This window comes from Rhinoderma darwinii, chromosome 1 (genome assembly GCF_050947455.1).
Source record: "Rhinoderma darwinii isolate aRhiDar2 chromosome 1, aRhiDar2.hap1, whole genome shotgun sequence".
In the NCBI taxonomy this organism is placed as follows: Eukaryota; Metazoa; Chordata; class Amphibia; order Anura; family Rhinodermatidae; genus Rhinoderma; species Rhinoderma darwinii.
Genome location: NC_134687.1, coordinates 167534266 through 167556328, shown reverse-complemented (window position 1 = coordinate 167556328; position 22063 = coordinate 167534266). Strand labels below are relative to the sequence as shown.

At 42.5% G+C, this 22063-nt stretch overlaps 2 protein-coding genes across 3 annotated transcripts in view; one reads left to right on the top strand and one right to left on the bottom strand.

The window, feature by feature from the left end:
- LOC142756971 (EF-hand calcium-binding domain-containing protein 14-like) overlaps nucleotides 1-14240 on the top strand; it is a 96238-nt gene extending 81998 nt beyond the window's left edge. Inside the window, exons 8-11 of the mRNA XM_075860583.1 lie at nucleotides 5578-5622; nucleotides 7093-7197; nucleotides 10689-10865; nucleotides 13197-14240. Of these exons, the coding sequence (XP_075716698.1) occupies nucleotides 5578-5622; nucleotides 7093-7197; nucleotides 10689-10865; nucleotides 13197-13201 (332 nt within the window). The 3' untranslated portion in view covers nucleotides 13202-14240. The remainder of the gene's footprint in view (nucleotides 1-5577; nucleotides 5623-7092; nucleotides 7198-10688; nucleotides 10866-13196) is intronic.
- A 2589-nt stretch (nucleotides 14241-16829) lies between these two features.
- The window catches only part of UGT8 (UDP glycosyltransferase 8), a 105009-nt gene continuing 99775 nt past the window's right edge, over nucleotides 16830-22063 (bottom strand). For both annotated transcript variants that reach the window (XM_075860582.1, XM_075860581.1), the window contains one exon: nucleotides 16830-20524. In XM_075860582.1, the coding sequence (XP_075716697.1) occupies nucleotides 20176-20524 (349 nt within the window). In that variant the 3' untranslated portion in view covers nucleotides 16830-20175. The remainder of the gene's footprint in view (nucleotides 20525-22063) is intronic.

Here is a 22063-nt window from a genome sequence, read left to right as displayed (position 1 = left end):
CATGAAGGGGCCCGTGCCACACGCCGGCACGGGCCCCCCATGGCCGGAGGCTCCGCTAGCAGCCGCTATGGCTGCTACAGTGTGACGCAACTGAAGAGGTTGTTCCTACAAAAGACATGCATCCCCTATCCACAGGTTAGGGGATGCATGTGTGATCGCTGGCAGCGATAAGGAGAACGGGGGACCGAAAGTCCCCCGAAGTTCTCCATGACAGACCTCGGACTTCCGGGGTCTGTCTGCAGCTTCATAGAAATGAATTGTGCACTGGTCGCGCTTGTGCGCATGCGTGACCAGCGCACCTTGTATTTTTATTGAACTGCGCAGACTCCGGAAGTCCGAGGTTTGTCATGGAGAACTTGGGGGGACTTTCGGTCCCCCGTTCTCCTTATCGCTGCCAGCGATCACACATGTATCCCCTATCCTGTGGATAGGGGATTTATCTCTTTTGTAGGACAAACTATAGGCAGTTTTTTTGGGGCTATATGGCGTTATCTACAGGGGGGTCAGTATGGCGTTTTCTACAGGGGGGGTCTGTATGGCGTTATCTACAGGGGGGTCTGTATGGCGTTATCTACAGGGGGGCTGTATGGCATTAGCTACAGGGGGCTGTATGGCGTTATCTACAGGGAGGAATGGGGCTGTAAGACGTTATCTACAGGGGGCTGTGTATGGTGCTATCTATAGGGGGCTCTGTGTGGAGGAATCTATAGGGAGGCACTATCTACAAGGAGGGGGGTGTGTAATACCCAGCGGAGGGGGGCCCCAGTCAAAAGTTTGCTATGGGGCCCAGTCTTTCCTAGTTACGCCCCTGTAACAGAGATGTATGTGAGTAGTTATGTAACAATAGAAATTTGGCAGGGAGACTGGATGCATCTGTCTTATTCTTTTTTTTGCCAGACTACCCCTTATTATTTGCTAGCTAGGGCCTGTTTGAGTCTTCACATCACTGTCAGCACCAGTTGTGTGCTCTGCAGTTCTTGTCATGTGCCATCAACACTTATGTTTTTTAAATATCTCCTTCGCCACACTGTGCACCAATTGAGACAATTCAGCCCTGAAAGCCAAGAAAAATGTTTAAAAAATAGGCCATTACATGACTAAAGTATTGGTGACCACATACTGAATGCCAGTTATAGGCCCCTTTGTTATCTACTGCTAAATGTATATAGATGTATTTTAGTACAGATTGGGCACTATGTCGCACAATTTTAATACAGTAGTCATCCAGATGCTCCATGTTTTCTACTGGGGAATATACTACATCCTTGCTCTTTTTAAATATAGCCTGCTGCCATGTAGTTGTATTGTTTAGGCCCCCTTTACATCACGTTTTAGCCTTCCATCAGAGGTAAACATCAGAATGACTCCTTGCATATACCTCCAATAGCAGGCCAAAACGTTTCTCAATTTAGGCATGCAGTGGAATACGTCACCCGGGGACTGGCCCTGGGAAAACTCCTGAAGTCAATGTCTATATTTGGACAGTGGCATCAGAAACTTCCTCAGGGCCGGAGTCCCTGGGTAGAGAATCTTGTAGCGCTCTGCCCGGGAACTCCGGTGCTGTGGAAGCTCCGGACGTATATGGAAAGGGATGTCAAGAGCTTTTCAATGCCTAAATTCCTGGCCAAAACATCACAAGCATACCTCCCAACCGTCCCGATTCCGATTCAGTTCCTCCCTGCTGTTCTGCCATCCCGGCCGGTCTTCAAAATATCCCGCTGGGCGCTGCATCAAAACAGCTGATCACTGCTGACTGCAGCAGCGATCAGAAGAAGGCAGGAGTCTTGCGGCGGTGTTCTTACTGGGATAGATGCCGGCCCGGGAGTGGACCAGTCCAGTCACCTGACCTGTCATCTGACCTGTCATCTGACCTGTCATCTGACCTCACCGGTAAGGTGACTGGACTCGTCCACTCCCGGGCTGGCATCGACACCAGTGATAACGCCGCTGCAAGACTCCTGCCTTCTTCTGACGGTGAGTGAAAGCAGAGTGCATGTGAGGAGGAGGAGGAGCGGGGGATTGGGGATTCTGCTACAGGAGAAGTGAGTGACTATACTGTCCATATATGGACACAGCAACATCACTTATTTCTGAAGCAGAATCACCGACCCTATGGCCGGGAATTCCGCTACAGTAGAAGTGAGTGACTACACTGTCCATATATATGGATACAGTAACGTCACTCACTTCTGAAGCGGAATCCCCGACCCTGTGGCCGGGGATTCCGCTACAGAAGAAGTGAGTGACGAAACTGTCCATATATGGACACTGTGACGTCACTCACTTCTGAAGCAGAATCCCCGACCCTGTGGCCGGGAATTCCTCTCCAGGAAAAGTCAGTGACTACACTGTCCATATATGGACATTGAAGTCAGTGACTTCTCCTGGAAGGGGGGGCATGGGTGCAACCTACAGGGGTCTGTGTGGCATTACCTACAGGGAACTTGGTGGCATTACATACAGGGAGCTGGGTGGCATTACCTACAGGGGGCTGGGTGGTATTACCTGCAGGGGGCTGGGTGGCATGACATACAGGGGGCTGGGTGGCATTACATACATGGGGCTGGGTGGCATTACCTGCCGGGGGCTGGGTGGCATTACCTGAAGAGGGCTGGGTGGCATTGCCTGCAGAGGGCTGGGTGGCATTACATACAGGAAGCTGGGTGGCATTTCCTGCCGGGGGCTGGGTGGCATTACCTGCAGAAGGCTGGGTGGCATTACCTGCAGAGGGCTGGTTGGCATTACATACAGGGGGCTGGGTGGCATTACCTGCCGGGTGCTGGGTGGCATTACCTGATGAGGGCTGGGTGGCATTACCTGCAGAGGGCTGGGTGGCATTACATACAGGGGGCTGGGGGGGCATTACCTGCCAGGGGCTGGGTGCCATTACCTGCAGAGGGCTGGGTGGCATTACTTTCAGAGGGCTGGGAGGCATTACCTGCCAGGGGCTGGGTGGCATTACCTGCAGAGGGCTGGGTGGCATTACCTGCAGGGGGCTGGGTGGCATTACCTTCAGGGGCTGGGTTGCATTACATACAGGGGGCTGGGTGGCATTACCTGCAGGGGGCTGGGTGGCATTACCTGCAGGGGGCAGGGTGGCATTACTTGCAGAGGGCTGGGTGGCATTACCTGCCAGGGGCTGGGTGGCATTACCTGCAGAGGGCTGGGTGGCATTACCTGCAGGGGGCTGGGTGGCATTACCTTCAGGAGCTGGGTGGCATTACATACAGGGGGCTGGGTGGCATTACCTGCAGGGGGCTGGGTGGCATTACTTGTAGGGGGCTGGGTGGCATTACCTACAGGGGGCTGGGTGGCATTACCTACAGGGGGCTGGGTGGCATTACCTACAGGGGGCTGGGTGGCATTACCTACCAGAGGGGCTGTGGCATTATCTACAGAGGGAAGTGTGAGGCAACAAATTTAAATGAAATTCATCCGATTTTAAAAAGGACAGGGAAAAAAACCGAAGGCAAAACGGGTCAAAATCGGCCGTTAAAAACAGCAACACGGCCCGGAACGGAATCGGAACGGATGCAAGACGGGCAGGAAAAATGGCCCAAAACGGCCATTTTTATCGGCCGACACTCGGACCCTGTCGTGTGAATAAGGTCTAAGGGGCTGTGTGTTGCACTACCTACAGGGGGCTGTGTCTGGAGCTATCTACAGGGGGGCTGTATCTGGCGCTATGTACAGGGGGGCTGTGTCTGGAGCTATCTACAGGGGGCTGTGTCTGGAGCTATCTACAGGAGGGCTGTGTGTGGAGCTATCTACAGGGGGGCTTGGCGCTATCTACAGGGGGGCTGTGTCTGGAGCTATGTACAGGGGGGCTGTGTGTGGAGCTATCTACAGGGGGGCTGTATCTGGAACTATCTACAGGGGGCTGTGTGTGGAGCTATCTACAGGGGGGCTATGTGTGGCACTTTGTACAGGGGGCTGTATCTGGAGCTATCTACAGCGGGGCTGTATCTGGAGCTATCTACAGGGCGGCTGTATCTGGAACTATCTACAGGGGGGCTGTGTCTGGCGCTATATACAGGGGGGTTGTGTGTGGAGCAATCTACAGGGAGGCTGTGTGTGGCGCTATGTACAGGGGGGCTGCATCTGGCGCTATGTATAGGGGGGCTGTATCTGGAGCTATCTACAGGGGGGCTGTGTGTGGAGCGATCTACAGGGGGGCTCTGGTGGATGATTTTTCCATTGACCGGTAGCAGAGTTACACAACTGGAAAAAAAAAATCCCCATCATGTAACTCTGCTACCTGTCAATTGAAAAGTCATCCACCACAGGGTCTCCCTCTTGACTTTCATTGTTCTCAGCCTTTTGGTTTGTCCTGCAGCAGCTGCTGCCGTGATGAGCAAATGTTATACCCAAGATAGGAAAAGTAACATAAAGACTATATAACCGGATCCATAATATCTGTGATATCCAGACAGTCTAGAGATCCGCAGTGAGAATGTGCGCGTGTTATTTGCAGAAGGATCTGGCCGCGATTTGATGTGTTTATGCCGGATATTGGGCGTGGTTAGGGGCGTGGCTTAAAATGTCTCTCTTTTCCGAATTCAAAAGTTGGGAGGTATGTCACAAGTGTTCTGGCCGGGGACTCCAGTCCTGGGGAAGCCCTTGATGTCACTGTCAATATATATATATAGAGTGATGTCAGGAGATTTGCGATGCCTGAGCCTTGGCAACACTCTGGCCAGGGTTTCCGGCCCTGGGGAATTTCTTGACATCACTGTACATATATGGACATTGATGTCAAGAGCTCTACAATGCCGTAGTCCCCAACTGAAGCATTGGCAACTCTCTGGCCAGGGATTCCACACCTTGAGAAGCCCCTGATGTCACTATTCCTATAGGGTCAAAGTCCACAAACATAGTGCTTGCGGTTCTCTGTCACTCCGGCATTGAGAAGCTTTAGACATCACTGTTCATATATGGACAGTGATGTCGGGAGCTTCCTGACATATATGTTTAATGTATACGTGGAATGGATGCCATATCTGTGGCATCTGTCACCCATATTCTCCCATGTTAATAAAACTTATATCGCGCTGTATACTTTTTTTGCGAGATACCACAGGATGGAAAGGAGTATTCTACTAAACTATTCTATCCTTTTAAAAATAAGGAATACTGACGTATAACAGTCCAACAAAGATCAAAAGAACACTCTTTTGGTCTCCGTCGGGCTAATAGAGCCCTATGAACAATGGGAACTTTACTGACGCACACGACAAAACCTAGGGCAGGAACGCAATGGGAAGGGGGACACTGGTCAGATACGGGGCAAAGTTTCTCGTTTATGACCATCTTAAGAAAACACTAGGCCCCGGAAATGTCTGTCTGAATATGTGTGCTAGATGGACTTCAGCAGTGAAATATTCTAAATATCAGACTGTACATTAGCATCACATGATGAGATCACCTCCTACCAAGCATGTGATCTTCTGTGAGGTATTCTATTCTTTTCAGATTATAGTGCCCTCTGACATAATTTTATGCTAAGCCGTTGTATCTAGTTACTATGCAGCATTTATGAGTATGCCATAAAAAGTAACACCCTGCATTTTCTTACAGCAACATTTGTCCCGAATGCAGAAGTGCTGGATAGTCTGCAAACTGGTATGTTTGGAATACTAATATGTAAACTACACAACAATGTATTATTATTATTATTATTATTATTATTATTATTAATTATTAATTATAATAATAATAATCTTTTTTTTTTCTTGTTAAAAGGTCAGAAAATCCCTTGAAGGACAAAACATTTATTCAATACTTTCTTTTAGAAGTAGGCATTCTAAAGACTTCTTGATATTCCCAGAGAGTTTTTGTATTGTGGGTGGTTACAATGGAAATACCAGTGACCAGTTCTGAACTTTCCTGCACATAATTACTATTAGATCACAGCATTTAACAGGACCTTATAAACAAGCTCCTGTTATATTCCGATCTAAGTACAACTAACTGGGATCATTTGTTGAGCTGATCCATTACTGAGCTGATCCTCTGCCTTCCTATTAGCCGGTTGTCAAATACTAAAATCTTGTTGTCTACTCTAATCACAAACTAATATCGACTTACGTTACAGTTTTTTGTTTTCGATAATCTGCAGGTCCTTCATAAGAATGTTTAGCATTTTATTCATTGAAAAACCTACCTATATCCTGTCTTTTGTAGCTCCACACCTTATGCCTAGTCAAACTCTCCCTACCACTAAACTAATCCTTCCTCTGATACAGAGATAGCAGTCGGGAAACTTCCAGTGGTACGTTTGATATTTTAGTACCGGGGTGGTCGTACGTGTGCTGGAGTACTTTTATGGAACTTAAATTTTTGGACACCAGCAATTCTTTTCAGAAAAGGACTATGGATGAAATTCCCTACCTCATGTGCCATATTTATGAATAGGAAAAGTAATTTCCTGATAAATTAGACATGGTTAACAGCAAATAACCATCACAAGTAAGGTTCTGTCCACATCTGCGTTGAGCTTTCCGTCAGAACGGGACCCTGAACAGACACAAACTGACAGGAACCAGAGGTTTCCGTTTCCATCACCATTGATTTCAACTGTGGCGGATTTGGTGCCCGTGTTTTCCGTTTGTGTCTGTTGTGAACCGGACCCTAGTCGACTACGCTATTGCTTCCCGCCAAAACGACGGGTCCGGTGCACAACAGACACAAGAGGAAACCACGGGCATCGGATCCGTCATCATTGAAATCAAATCTCTGGTTTACGTTCGTGTCAGTTTGTGTCTGTTCAGGGTCCCGTTCTGACGGAAAGCTCCGACGGAACGTCAGAACGGGACCCCAACGCAGATGTAAGCAGAGCCTAAATCATTCAAAGCTAGACCTTTGTAAGCATATATCACATCGCCTTCCTGTACCATTTGACTGAGTTCAAATCTGAAAATCTGAATGAAATGACATGTTTTTAAGCTTGACTCACTATGGTATGTGACTAGTGTTGTTTGCTATCGCCATATTTGTAATGTTTTTGAGTAATAAAGTGTTGTGTTATTTTGCATAAAAATTATGTCATCATCATAAATCATACACAAAAATCTTGTGTGATATATATTGCAGAAACTATTCAGAATATAAAGAGCACAGTTCCGGCTCTTTCAAAAGAAAAGGAAGGTTATATAGATCAGCATCACATACCCTTGTCTTTCCTGAAAACCCGAGCAGGTAAGGGACCTGTTACTTATTACTGTATCTTCATTATTTGGTTTGCTGATTAGTGCAATAAAACACAGCAGGATAACCATGAGAGTATCACATATACAAATTCTTTCTTTTGTGCTTCTGTATATGAGATGTTATAAAAAAAAAAAGTGGAAAGACATAAAAACATTTAGGGGAAGATTCAAAACTGTCTCACACAGTGGTGTAACTTTAGGGGTCGCAGCGGTCGCAATTGTGACCGGGCCCCGAAGCCAGGGGGGCCCGTGGTCCCCCGCACCACATCAATGAAAAGTTACTATAGTAACTGGGGCCTAGGTAATAAACCACACAGGCCCCCGTTGCTATAGTAGCTGACAGCACTTACATTCTGTCACGTTGGGTACGTGGACCCACTGGGCTGTACCGCCTTAACGATATGGCAGCTGGCCAACAGGACACAGATCACAGTCTATAGTTCGTATAGGTGTACCTGTGGTAGCTCAGACAGTAGCAGGACAGGCTCGGCTGGGACTAGGCAGCAGGCAGGCACCAGGCGTGGTGTAGCAGGACCGGCGTGGTACTCAGCGCAGCATGACTCCAACTCAATACGGCACTTGGACCAGGATAGCACAGGATACAGGTTACAGGTAGCAGGAACGGGAAACACTGGGAACTGGAAAACACTTAGGAGACCATTTGAGAAATTTTGGGAGTGGGGCCCAAGAAGAATCTTTGCATCGGGGCCCATGAGCCTTTAGCTACGCCCCTGGTCTCACAGAAGACTGCCTTTACTGCCCAGAGCAACCGATCATAGTTCTGCTTTTATTTCTTATTGTGCTCTTAAAAAATGAAAGCTGTGCTGTGATTGGTTGCTATGGGCAACAAAGACAGTGTTTCTATTAGACACTTTTCATGAATTTCCCCCATGGTGTTTGTGATAAGACACTACTTTAGATTAAGGGAACACTCCAGGTAAAATCTGATACAGTGAGTATACACCTGGTTTTAGCATAAACTGCACCACTAAAATGTTAAAAGTAAGGACATGTGACATTAAAGCTTCCAAATTTGAAACTTTTCTTGTGGCTCGCCAAATTGACAAGTGATGAGAAAAGTGGGCGTGGTCTCCAAGAGAGATAAAGGCCCACATTTACTAATGCTTGCTAAAAGTTAGTCAGCATAAACTTAGACCAAGCAAGCGCAAAATGCGCCAAATTTATCACTTTTTTTTTAAGCCAGATCAGTTCTCACACCCCAGGTTTGGAACACTTTTTAAGTGTCTAGTCAGGAGCAAACATCAAAATTTCACCAAACTGCACCAATTGCATGTTATGAGACTTTCTAACCCGACACCGTAATAAATCTGTCCCATAGTTTAAGCTAGATTTATTATTTTGAATAGGAGGAAATGTCACAAATTATGTAGCAAATCTACACCTGCTCATCACCGGTGTAGATTTAATTTCCTTGCTGTCAGTTTAAAATGCACCAAATGTATTAAAAGGCATGCGTCATTTAAAGGTAATGTTGTGTCGCTAGAATTTTTTTTTTTAGTTAAACAGTTAGTGTATAAATGATTAAACATTGTTCTAATTTTTTAAATTTTTTCAGGAGTCAGGAAATATTATAAATCAGATTCTAATTTATAACATTTCCCAGTGCTGGTCACTAGATGGAGCAATTCCCAAAATTGCAGCATTGGCATGTGGTAAAGCAACCACATTGCTTTATGCTGCAAATTTTGAGAATACACACTCGCTCTAGTGAGCTCACAGAATCCCCCCTCCTTTATCCTGGCTAGTGCCAGGAGAAAGGAGGGGATTGAACTGTCAAACCTCCTACACTGTGTGTCGCCATTTTTTGAGCTAACACACAGTGTAGTAGGTTTACATACAGTAGTAATCACACACTAAAACACGTACATACACAGACCTAACTTACCTTCTCCTGCCGCCGCCGCTCCCTCCGGTCCGTCCGCTCCCTCCGCTCCTCGTGCTTGCTTCAGAACACAGTCCGGAAGCCGCGACCGGAAGTAGTAATCTTACTGTCCGGCCGCGGCTTCCGGTCCACAAGAAAATGGCGCTGGACGTCGCTCGGCCGAAGACCTTCAATTTGGACTGTGTGGGAGCGGCGCATGCGCCGTTCCCACACAGACGGCGTACAGCATAATGGATTGAACGGGCCCCGTTCGCATTCACTATGGGGCTGTATGTGCCGTTTTACATGTCTGTATGTGTCTTTATTCGACACATACAGAGATGGAAAAAAAAATGGCAGCCCCCATAGACAAGAAAAAGTAAAAAAATAAAAAAAAAGTAAAACACAGACACACAAATAAATAAAACATTTTTTAATAAAACACTAAAAGCAAATTGATATAAAAAAAAAAAATTTCGCGACACTCGTCCTTTAACCCTTTTAACCCAAGATCAATTGACAAACAATTATAACCTGAATTATAAAATATAAAAATCATATTGTTCCCCCATACCATCTAGTCAGAGCTCTAATCCTTATATTCTAGCCACAGCAAGTGTTTAAAGTCATAATGTATTACATGCATCCTTCGCCGTGAAAGGGTTAATAAATTTGGCACTAATTACTCTTACCGCTTCCTTTACTGCAATTGTGGGAAAGTGTATCATGTCTAGTAAAAGGATTGACATGGCAGTGACCAACACAGGGATTATTCCTGGGATTAAAGCGTAACTACATTTTCATCAAACTTTTGATGTGTCATAGAGACATATCAAAAGTTTGGATCGATGGGGTCCGGGTGCTGAGACCCCCACCCTTGCTGAAACAACGGTGCAACCAGCGATCAGCGTTCCCTTTCAGTCAAGCTGAAGACGGCTCAAATAGACGTTCTATGAGAGCTGTCTTCAGACTGACAGGGAACGCTGATCACAGCCGAAGGGGCAAAGAGCTCAGCTGATCGCTTCTGCACCTTCGTTTCAGCAATGGTGGCGGTCTCAGCACCTAGACCCCCACCGATCTAAACTTTTGATGTGTCTTTATGACATCAAAAGTTTGATGAAAGTCTAGTTCCTATTTAAATCCCTCTGTCATGCACTTCATCTTCAGGCCCAGCACTAGGGATAACACAGTGTATCAGTTCAGAGTGTTCTTTTAACCATATATAAATGAAATAGTAAAACATTTTTAATTAATTAGGAATTATGTTACTATACCAGACTACACTTAAAGGGGTATTTCAAGAATTATCATTTATCACCTATCCACAGGGGATTAGTGGCAGCTGACACAAGCTTCAGTCAGGAGTTAGCACTCAGGCCTCATACAAGCAACTCATTGCACTTTTCTAAACATCATGTTACTCATGTGGAATATATCATTTTAACAGTATTGTTAGTACTAAAAATGGCTATTCAATGGTATAAATAACATTTGAGGAACTTTAATGCTCCATCTTGATCCATCAAAAATATACTACAAAGAACAATTTTCTTACCAATGACTATGTTTTAATTTCCTTAAAACCTCTCTTTGTTCAGACTTTCAGGTATTTTTTTATGGAGCAGACAAAGATGCAGATGGATATCTAACTTTTGAAGAGATAAAGAATGTTCTTGGAGAAGAGTCTCCAAGTGAAGAGTTGCTAGAACACTTAGACGATGACCAAGATACAATGTATTCTTACACAGAACTCATGAAAACATTCCTTCCAAAAGGTAAATATTCAATATTAAAGGGAACATTTTTGAACATCTTCCTTAGTCACAGTATAATGGAAAGTTTCTTCTTCAACTTTCTATGAGCACATTCTTATTTACATCTAGAGGCTGAAACCCTATACACTTCTCGACCAATGTATTCAGGGAAATTTTTCTCCTGCCCTGAGAAGTGTTGGTAAAATGTATCAGCATGTAGTCCAGGCTGTTTAGATGTCAGTGGATTTCTTAGGCTTTGTTCCCATTCAAGATATAAATAGTTTTTTTTCCATTCTGTCTTAGGCCTCATGCACACGACCGTAAAAACACCCGTTATTGCGGGTCGTTATTACGACCCGCAATAACGTGCTCATAGGCTTCTGTTAGCCACGGGTACCTTCCCGTTTGCTCACGGGAAGGTACCCGTGCCGTTAAAAAAGATAGAACATGCCCTATTTCATGCCGTAATAACGGCACGGGCATCCCATAGAAGTCTATGGGGCTCCCGTAATCATGGGTGGCTGCGTGTGTTCACCCGTGATTACGGGAGCGTTGCGAGGTGAGGCGAGGTCAGGGGACTACCCGGTCTGCAGGCCACAGCCCAGTGGCGTAACTACCGCCGGGACTACAATGAAAACTATGGCAGAGCGGGAAGGTATCTCCCCGCTCTGCCATAAACAAGACATGTATCCCCTATCCTGTAAAAAATAAAAATAAAAGACGTTCATACTTACCGACAACTTCCTGCTTCCTCCAGTCCGGTCTCCCGCCCGTTGCCTTGGTGACGCGTCCCTCTCGACATCCGGGCCGACGTCCTGGATGACGTTTCAGGCCATGTGACCGCTGCAGCCAATCACAGGTCAATCACAGGCTGCAGCGGTCACATGGACTGCCGCGTCATCCAGGGATGTCGGGCTGGATGTGAAGAGAGGGACGCGTCACCAAGACAACGGCCGGGTAAGTATGAATTTCTTTAACTTTTATTACAGAAAAGGCTGTCCCTTCTCTCTATCCTGCACTGATAGAGAGAAGGGGCTGCCGATTAGTGCAGTGCTATTTTGCTGCCAAAAACGTGCTCGTAAATACGGGTGGAATACGTGTGACACCGGACCCATATTTACGAGCACGGGTTCGTAAATACTGGTGCAAAACGGGTGGAATACGTGTGACACCGGACCCGTATTTACGCCAGTATTTACGGGTGTGAAAAAATACGGTCGTGTGCATGAGGCCTTAGGAGCAGAAAAACGGATCACATGACGGACACCAATGTCACCTCCTATCAACTTTAAGGGGGTATGTTGGGTTTCTGCATGGAGTCCATCATTAGAAATAGTCATATTGTTTCTCAGTTTTAACAGAATCTGCGACAGAGTCACTTAACATTGGATACAATTGTAGTAAAATTTCAGATGAGGTTTGTCCAAATTTTTAGCCTCTGAATGTAAATAAGTATATTCCAATTCACTGACAGCAAACAGACGTTTAAAATGGTGAAAAACTAAAACACAAAATATATTAGGGAATTTCAGAACTATCCCAGATTATTTTTGTGCTTAGCCTAGCAATAAGGTTAATGAGGCCTTTGATGACAATGCTGGATCTCCATGTGTCTGTGTGATCTGCTCTTGTCACTCAAGGCGGGTCACCTACTCATACTAAATAGTGGAAGAGAACGATGGAGAAAAAGTAAAAGGGAACCGTAATGATTATAAATAAATGTGTGGCAAACTAGGCAAAGGATGGGGGGTATTTTTTTCCTATATTTTAGAATGTTACATAATTTATAATATATAACACAAAATATAACTTTAATTAAAGTAAAATATTAAAAACCTTCCTGCAGAATCTATCCCTTATCCAGGAATTAAAGAGGTTGTTTGATTTAGAAAACTCATTTGTAGCCACTCTCCCAACAGTAGAGAGTGGCTACAAATTGCTATCCAAAAAATGTATACAAAAAGCCCATTATTCCACTTAAGCTACTGTATATAATGCTTAATTTCCACTGTGGTGGTGCTGCAGGGAAAATTAAAATGTATTGCTAGTTCCCCTGTAGATTACAGCTCATTGCTGGGGGTACTGGCTACAGGATACCGTGTGTTCAGCTCATCATCTGGCAAAAAAAGTTATTCAATTATTTCAATACATTTTTGGAACTAAATGGTGAGCAGACAGGAAGTGATTGTATTCTCTGATTTATTTTTTTGAATCCCCCTCTACAAAATGAGAAGCGACATGCTAAAGCCACCATTACTGTATTTATCCCAAATTCTATTTGTTGAGGGAGATAAATATAATCTACCTACTGTGTAGTATAATAATGTGTTATTGAAAATTTTTTCATTCCAGATTAACACCATTGTTGGGATGGCAGAATAAAGAGAAGAAAGGATATTCCTGATTTGAATGGACCAATATAACAAACTATACAGGGTCGTCCAAAATATTGTAAACAAATATTTTATTTCTGTATGACACAAACAAAATGTATTGTTTTGTTCTAAACTTCTGAAACAATGTTAATTTCCACTTTAGTTGTTTCAGCTTTACAATGTACAATAGACATTAGGACGGTCAAGTCGGCACTTTTTCTAGAATGAGATTACAAGTAATTATGATATTTTGTCCTTTTAACAATTTTAATTAAAATGTGAAGTTTGTGATATTTTCCTCGCCTAATGCTTTTTGTATTTTAATTATCTTAGACATGGAGTGTAGAGTGGTTAGCACAAATCCATTTGAAATTGAACACAAACATTTGGTTAATATTGTTTAGTTTTGCGGTAATGCCATAAAAAAATCATTAATCCTATAGCTGTTGCAATAATACAGTCATTTACTACTTTGTACATAAAGAGGATCTATCATTGGTTTCCCTTTATAAGTAAACATACTACATTATTTTCATACCTTTTTCTACAGGGCTTAGAAACAAACTTCTATTTAGGCTAAGAGTCCAAACAGTTGCATATTACAGAGCCATGGACACTTCGTGTGACATTGTGTAGTGCTTTTATGTGACACTTTATACTTCCTTAGAAGCAATGCATCTAAGGGAGAATACCTTCGTAATATGGCATGTGATGGATTTTTTTTCTCTGTGTGCCTCCATTACGTATAGTATGGGCTCATAGATTTCATGGATTTGTAACATGTTGTGCGCATGAGGACTTATGAAAATCACCCAGTCAGGGGTTTCAGAAGCCAAGGAGTCCCAGCCCTATTTCTGCTATATAGCATATTAGCCAGTCACATGACATATAGGATGATGTGGTGGACTCGGCTTGTCCAAAAATTTACTAATATATCACAGTGGGCTTGTCTGTAAGCCTTAGAGAACATACTTATGATATGCTATTAAGGCATAATTTCTAAAATATTTTACGGTTTCAATCTACACAATAATTTGCGTTATCTTGCAAATACAGATTTTGCGTAATTTCGTGTAACATTTTCCATATACAGTGTTTTAAAAATGTCCCTAGTTGCCCTTGGAAACAGACAATGACTTAGCTGTGCTTTGCTGTCAGACATATAACCCAACAGCTTGGCTCTAACTTTATAACTGTCATCATGATAAGCCATGACTAAGGACCTAGCGAAGGTCTGAAACGCGTAGGCTACCGCCTATCCTCTCCTTCTCTCTGCACTCTGGACTATACCTACCGGTCACTTAATTTTTGTTCGTAGCCCCTGTGCTTCGATTTTAACCAAGATCAATTAAACTTGGAAATTTGATTTCCGTTTTAACAAAACTACACTCTCAGCGCTGGTTCCAACTCCCCTGGTTCTGGTGTCATCATTGGTGCACGATGTGTCAAGAAAAGTATTTATAAGGTTACTCAACATTTTATGTCGTTTTAATTAGGCAATGTTGGCAAATTTTGTTCAAAAGCAGAATTTTTCTTTCAATGTTTTTATGTCTTTTGCTATGTTTTTGTCATAAGGATAAACTAGTGGTAGATCTTCTTTAGACAAGTGGCATTTTGCTGCTAGTTCTCGAATATGTTTAATCTCTTTTAATTTCCCTTTCTAAACGGTGTCTCAGTATCATGCAGATGTTGTATGTAGACATCTGTACTAACAAGTGAAATGATGTAGACTTCCTATATCGCTAATACGCCTATTAATTCAATGCTACAATGTAGCCTCTGTGCTTAGGGTTACACAATGTTCTTTTATGATCACAAGTGTTTCATTCAGCAGTGGTGCATGCATTACATTCAATGAACCGCTGTACTGAAACATTCAGGCTGCTCTAAAAATAAATGTTGCTTTTTGTTTGCAATGTGAAGACCAGTGCTGTCCATATACAGGACATTAAAGACATTGATGCTGCGTATATTGTCTACTGACATGAGTCCACGCATGCATTCAGACTTAGGACATTAAGTTAAACCATTCTATTTTTTTCACTTTTCTCAGTGCTAAAATAATGTTCATTTGCACACAAAAAAATGATCTCCACCAATCATTGCTTTCTAAATAGTATTTTGCTTGTTTTTGCTACCGTAAGACATTAGTTAATTTGTATCAAACCTCAGAGCTCCTGGTGGAGTATGTTGTAGAAAAATCAATAATGTTAATAAATACAGCACTGTTCACTATGTACATATACCTTACATGTACCTTTTGTGTGATATTTAAAGAATACTATCACGAAAAGATAGCGTTCCCCACAATGACTTTCCAACTTTGCTCAGTCTCCTTTACAAGACTTGTCAGGAATTATGAAATCATGAACCGAGCATAGTATGGGTTTCGGTTGGTTCCTATATATGATAGCAAAGTGCACGGTACTATATGGGCGGGTTCACACATGGCGGAATTCCACTTAAATTCCGCTGCGGACACTCCGCAGCGTTAATCCGCAGCGGAGCCGTTTCTCCATTGACTTTCACTTTAATTTAGCAGTGTTCGTTTACACGATGCGTACAATTCCGCTGCGGAGCATAGGCTGCGGAGCGGAATTTGGTGTCCGCAGCATGCTCTGTCTGTTGCGGAGCAGTGGCGGACTCATGGCGGAATTTCTCCATTGACTTCAATGGAGATTCTAAGTTCCGCAATGAAGTCCGCAGCTGTCATGCACATGTCATGTGTGCTGCGGATGCGTCTTGCTTTTTTAACTTGACATTTCTTCATTCTGGCTGGACCTAGGTATTTCTAGGTCTACAGCCAGACTGAGGAAGTCAATGGGGCTCCCGTAATGACGGGAGCGTTGCTAGGAGACGTCTGTAAATAGTCACTGTCCAGGGTGCTGAAAGAGTTAAGCGATCGGCAGTAACTGTTTCTGCACCCGGGACAGTGACTACCGATCCCAATATACATGTATCTGTAAAAAAACATATAAGTTCATACTTACCGAGAACTCCCTTCGTCTGTCTCCAGTCCGGCCTCCCAGGATGACGTTTCAGTGTAAGTGACGGCTGCAGCCAATCACAGGCCAAGCACAGGCTGCAGCGGTCACATGGACTGGCGCGTCATCCAGGGAGGTCGGGCTGGATGCCGAAAGAGGGACGCGTCACCAAGACAACGGCCGGTAAGTATGAAAATCGTTTACTTTCACTAGGGAAAGTGCTGTCCCTTCTCTCTATCCTGCACTGATAGGGAGAAGGGAAGCACTTTTCCCGCAGTCTGCAGCAGCTAGTCCGCATCAATGTACTGCACATTTTGTGCAGATCCGCTGCAGAATCTGCAACGCAGATTCTGTGCGGCATCGATGCGGACAGTTGCGGAGGAATTCCGCCATGTGTGGTCATGCCCTAACTCAGACAGTGATTTATAGTAGAAAATAGGCAATGGGCCACAACACACAAGCAGATAAAGCTAATTTATGGCTGTTTGTCATGAAAAACTGCAAATTTGTATACTTGAACCATTCTAGGAAAAAAGTCCACGGGAAAATATAATATACATATATATATATATATATATATATATATATATATATATATATATATATATATTGATCAATAATCCATACTCATTAAACACCTTTATTCATATATTCTTGAGATTTGATGAATCACAATGTTCTGAAGGTTGCGCCATTTTTATAAAATTCACCTAATTGTGTTCGTTTATGCATCAGAGTATGAAACAATCTGGTCTTGTTATATACAAATTATCGATTGGTCACAAATAAACGCACAATATAATATCTCCACATCAATAAGTTAAATTTGACTCAAAGTGGGCCTGTTAGATTATCTCCCAAAATTATATTTGCTTTGTATAGAAGTAGAGTAAAACACTTTTCTCAGAGAAACGCAGGGATCAAGAACAACTTATAAACTTTCCACCATACACATGAGTTCCTTTCTAGGTAGAAAAGATTATCTGGATGACACCAATATTCTCAAGACCTATTTCTCTTCCCCACTTATTTTTGACTTTGTATACACGGCATGATCTTCTAACAGGTCCACTTTACATGCGCGTGTCATTTTTTTAATAAGTTTTCTTTTAAAAAAGTTAAATATTTTAAGACCCATATACAATTAAACTATCAAATATCAAATAGCAAAATATTAAAAATATTGTATTATTGGTTTCACAACTTTACAAGTGCTGTATGAGATTTAAAAAAGCACTTTTTTTCCGGAACGGTGCCATTTTTGTCCATGGACTTTGTGTGGTATTGCAGCTTAGCGCCATTTTACTGAGTGAGGCTGAGCTACAATACCAGACAGCCTAGGGACAAGAGTGACATTGTTTCTAGAAAAAAATTACCATGTTTTGATAAAGCCAGACTCATACACTTCATAAATATATATAGAGTATTTCCCATTGCCCTTCTATTTACTCAGTTGAATACATTTCATACATGACCCTCACCCCTTGTCTTATGTTACATATATTCTTTTTGTACCAAGACAATATAAAATGACCAACCTACATAGGACACCTTTCCATGTCCTTGTTCAGACTGTTGATTTTGTTGTAATGTCAAGAATAGAATGACAAATCACATGGTTAAACATACATAAACTGAGGTAGCAATTTACATAAGTGATACAGTCTTGCTTTTCCGACAGAACATACTGCTACACATCAATGACTTGTACAACAAATAGCTACATGTCAAAATATCAAATTGGACATGTAAAATTTGTCATCGGCACATCACTACATGAGCAGACATCTTGCCATCTTTGCAGAGAATGAAAGACTGTATACACCATTCATTATCATTTTACCTAATACCTACATACAATTTACCATTTTAAGTTCCCCTCTAGATTCTCTCTTTGATAGAGGACAATGGGAAAAAGATATATACACACAGGGATATCATAGATTGGTATCCAGTAACAGTGCTTAGGCCCTCATAGCTGCTATCCCCCTTCAGGACATAGGGTAAGAGGAATATGTTCTACATTTAAGACCTATACATACACTTCACTTTTAGACTAGTTCACACTAGTGTTAAAATGTAAATTATTGTAACATGTGTCTACATACGTCATCTATCCCTTCTATCATAAGGACAATGTGAAAATCAAATAGCAACTCACTAAAAAGAGAGCTTTTCGTTCTTTTCTCCCTTCTCTTCCTTTTCTTCTTTTTTTACTTTGTTTCTGCCCTGGGGGTTAATGGGGTTGGGTTTAAGGGCAATATATGGGGACATGTTTATGCTACTCTAATGTACGACAATAAGAACTCATGTTATTTTGTTATATTAATAAAATTGTTAAAATTTGAAAAAACAAAAACAAAACAGAGCTCAACATATTTTTCCTTTAGTGCACATGCACATAGGATCAGAATGTATCATTTGAAGCTCCTAGGCTCTAATGTAAAATCTTTTCTAGGCCCCCAAACTATTAGGTGCCATTTATAGTATTAGTATTACCTCCTATGTGTTAGATGGGCCACTGGGCCCATCTGCCACCAGGTCCCGGGTGCAAATGCATCCCATATAGATACGCCCCTAAATTGGATCATTGATTTGTTTTTGCGTATTGATCTCTATTCTGTCAGGTCAAACAAAACAGACAGAAGGACTTAAATGAATACAACTGTATTATTGTATTCTAGGTTGTGTTGTATATAGACAGTGGAAGAGGTCTCTTGTTCATCTTCATGGGTAAAGAACACAAAGAATGCAGGAATGCGCACCAACTACATTCTTGTCAGTCCTTCTATATTTGATCTGCACTATCCCATAGACAATAATTAACTTTCTCCCATGACATTTATATCTACTATGCAAAGAGACAGAGACCTGAGAGCAGTGCGGCGCATATATAGCATGGTAATGCTAGGAAAAAAGAATATCAATTACTTAGTGCTACAGGTCTGCATAAATGTAATTTATTTTTCCTCTCTGGTTATTAAGAATAAGGACTTCTCACATGCTTAACTGTATTAGTTAAATCTGTATGAGGCCCCATGCACGTGACCGTGCCCGTAATCACGGTCCATAATTACGGGTACGGGCGGCCGCTGTTTGCCACGGACAGCCACCCGCATATAAAGTATGGGAGTATGGTCTGTAAAAAGCTAAAAATAGGACCTCTTCTATCCTTTGCTGAGCCTTTCTATTGCACGGACACCTTCCCGTCAATTTACGGGAAGGTGTCCGTGGTCAATAGAAGTGAATTGGTGTGCAATTACGGATGAATTCTATGGTCATGTGCATGGGGCCTAAGACATATGGATCATTTTCTTAGGAAATTATTTCTTATGTGATTTATTTCCCAAATTTTGGGTTTAGGACATTATAGATGTAAAAAAATGCCTACTTTTTTACTATATGTGTAATCTATTAATTTAAAAAAAACATGAAAGCAATAAAAAGGAATACAAATGTAGCTATATCACAACTAACATATAAACTCACATGCATATTTTTTATAAATAGTGGTTTAGACCCAAGTAAATATAATTAAATTGATATACTATACATGGGCAATGTATTAAAAAGGAGATAAGCACATCCACAGAGTATTACGAAAAGGTAAATCAGTCACACAGTTCTTGTAATTCTAGTTGTGAAATATTGTGGATGTGTTAGTTGAACATAATGTTTTTGTAAAGTTCTGACGTGAAAAAATTGAGAGATAGATTGATGAGATTGATTGTTTAGAAGTGTTAGTCTGGATTAAACTTCAAGTCGTTCAGTGCTTGGAAAGGCTGAAGCCCATTGACTACGAATGAAGGAAATAACCGTGGAATAAATAATGATTGAAATGAATGGCCATTGGTGTCTTGCTGAGGCCTACTATACAGGTATGTTGCCATTGATGCAGTGAAGACTCCAATAGTACTGACAAAAGTTAGAATCCATGTTACATTGTTTTTATTACATTAGGCCTGTGCGGATTTATTTCAGCTTCTCTTTATGCTTGATATGCCCATTCTTCTTGTATTTTCCATTGGCTAAACCATTATGGTAGAATCCATTGACGGTACTATGGTCTGTAATTTTGCTCTTCTGCAAGTATTTCCTGATTTTTGAAAGAACACACCACACTAAAATAACAGCAATCACTGTGAGTAATACAATATCAATCAAGAAGTACTGAACAAAAGAGATGTCATAGGTAGCAGCACGAAGATGCTCAGCCCCATTGTGTCGAAGGACGTAATCAATCCAAAAAGCAGCCCTGGTGACAGGATGACCTGGCTGATCCTTGTGAATTTTAGATAGCTTCTGTGCTTGCTGTCGATAACTGTGATTTAAGAAACAAAAACATAACTTTAATAACATAAAATAATTGGATGCAACATAAATTAGATCAGTTGTCTGCAGATGATATGAGCAAGGCCGCAGTTATGTGTCACCATAAAGCATACCATACACCTGTTGGTCAAAATTGGAATATACAGAATCGAAGTAATAGCGATAGCTCCCTTCCATAACATTTCCAAAATACCATCCTTATTCGAGGGGTGTGGGTGGAGAAACTCCAAATTATTCCTTTATTTCCCTGAGGTCAACTATGCACATAGAACCACTGCTGTACAGCCTTTAAGTGAATCATTTATGCCAACTGGCATCAGCTGTTTCAAGCTTGATTAGCCGGAAATCGAGATTTGTCAGAAACCTATCACCCCCAGACCTCTCCATTATCCTGTAATGTTTATTGAGCAGAGGAAAAAGTGACCACAGATACAGTATTTCTGATGCCTCTTACATTTATGAGGGAATAAGTCAAAATTCTACCTGCCAGCTGCCCCAGAATGTCCCAGAAAAATGGGAGACCTGGAATCCCAGAAGAGCTGTCAGGTCATGGTGCTGCAGGAATCTACCAGTGCCCCGGGCACAACAGATTGCTGCTATATTGGCACCAGGTATGATTCCAGACTCAGCCCTGGCTTCTGGACGTTTTCTGGGTGGCCGCAGTGGTAAGAACGTTCTCTGAGACCAAGTAGTCATGCGCCACACAGCATGATTTTATTCTGAGGTATGAATCATTTTGAGGTCTGATTCCGAGGTAGGAATCTTTTTGTAGTCTGAGGCCCCATGTACACGACCGTAAAAATCGTCCTTAATTGTGGACCGTGATTACGGTCCGCAGTTACGGACACATTCACTTCTATTGTCCACGGACACCTTCCCATTTATTTACAGGAAGGTGTCCGGGCCGCAGAATTGTACCGCAAAAGACAGGACATAACCTATCTTTTGCTTTTTACGGTCCGTGCTCCCGTCTGCGGCCGGCCGTGCCTGCAATCGCAGCCCGTGATTACGGGCACGGCCGTGTGCATGGGGCCTTAGCCTGGAGTCGGAAACAGTTTGTGGTCTGAGTCTTAGGTCCAAAACACTTTGGTCTCTGAGTCTGAGCTCTAAAACACTTTGGAATTTAGGTCTTGATACTCAAACCCTTTGGGGTTTAAGCCTGGGTTCTGAAAAAGTTTGTTGTCTGAGCCTGGGGTTCTGAAACACTTTGGGGTCTGGGAAGCACTGCGCATGGTTTGTCGGTGTGGTCTATACAGAGGGGCAGGGCAAATGTGAAAAGATTTTTCACGCCACCATATGTGCACCCAACATGTACTCTCTATAATAACGCCTTTTAAAACTTACAATTATGATCAAAATCCAATCTGTGAGAGCTTTGTTTAACCTTGTTTAACACCTTTTAATAAACATTAGGAATGTTCTGTTAAATTTTCTATTTACGCCTGCAATGAACAGATAAACATTTGAGCTACTAATTTGAGCCTTTTTTAACCTTTGTCTTTGATAAATGAGGCTGAGCATACTTTTA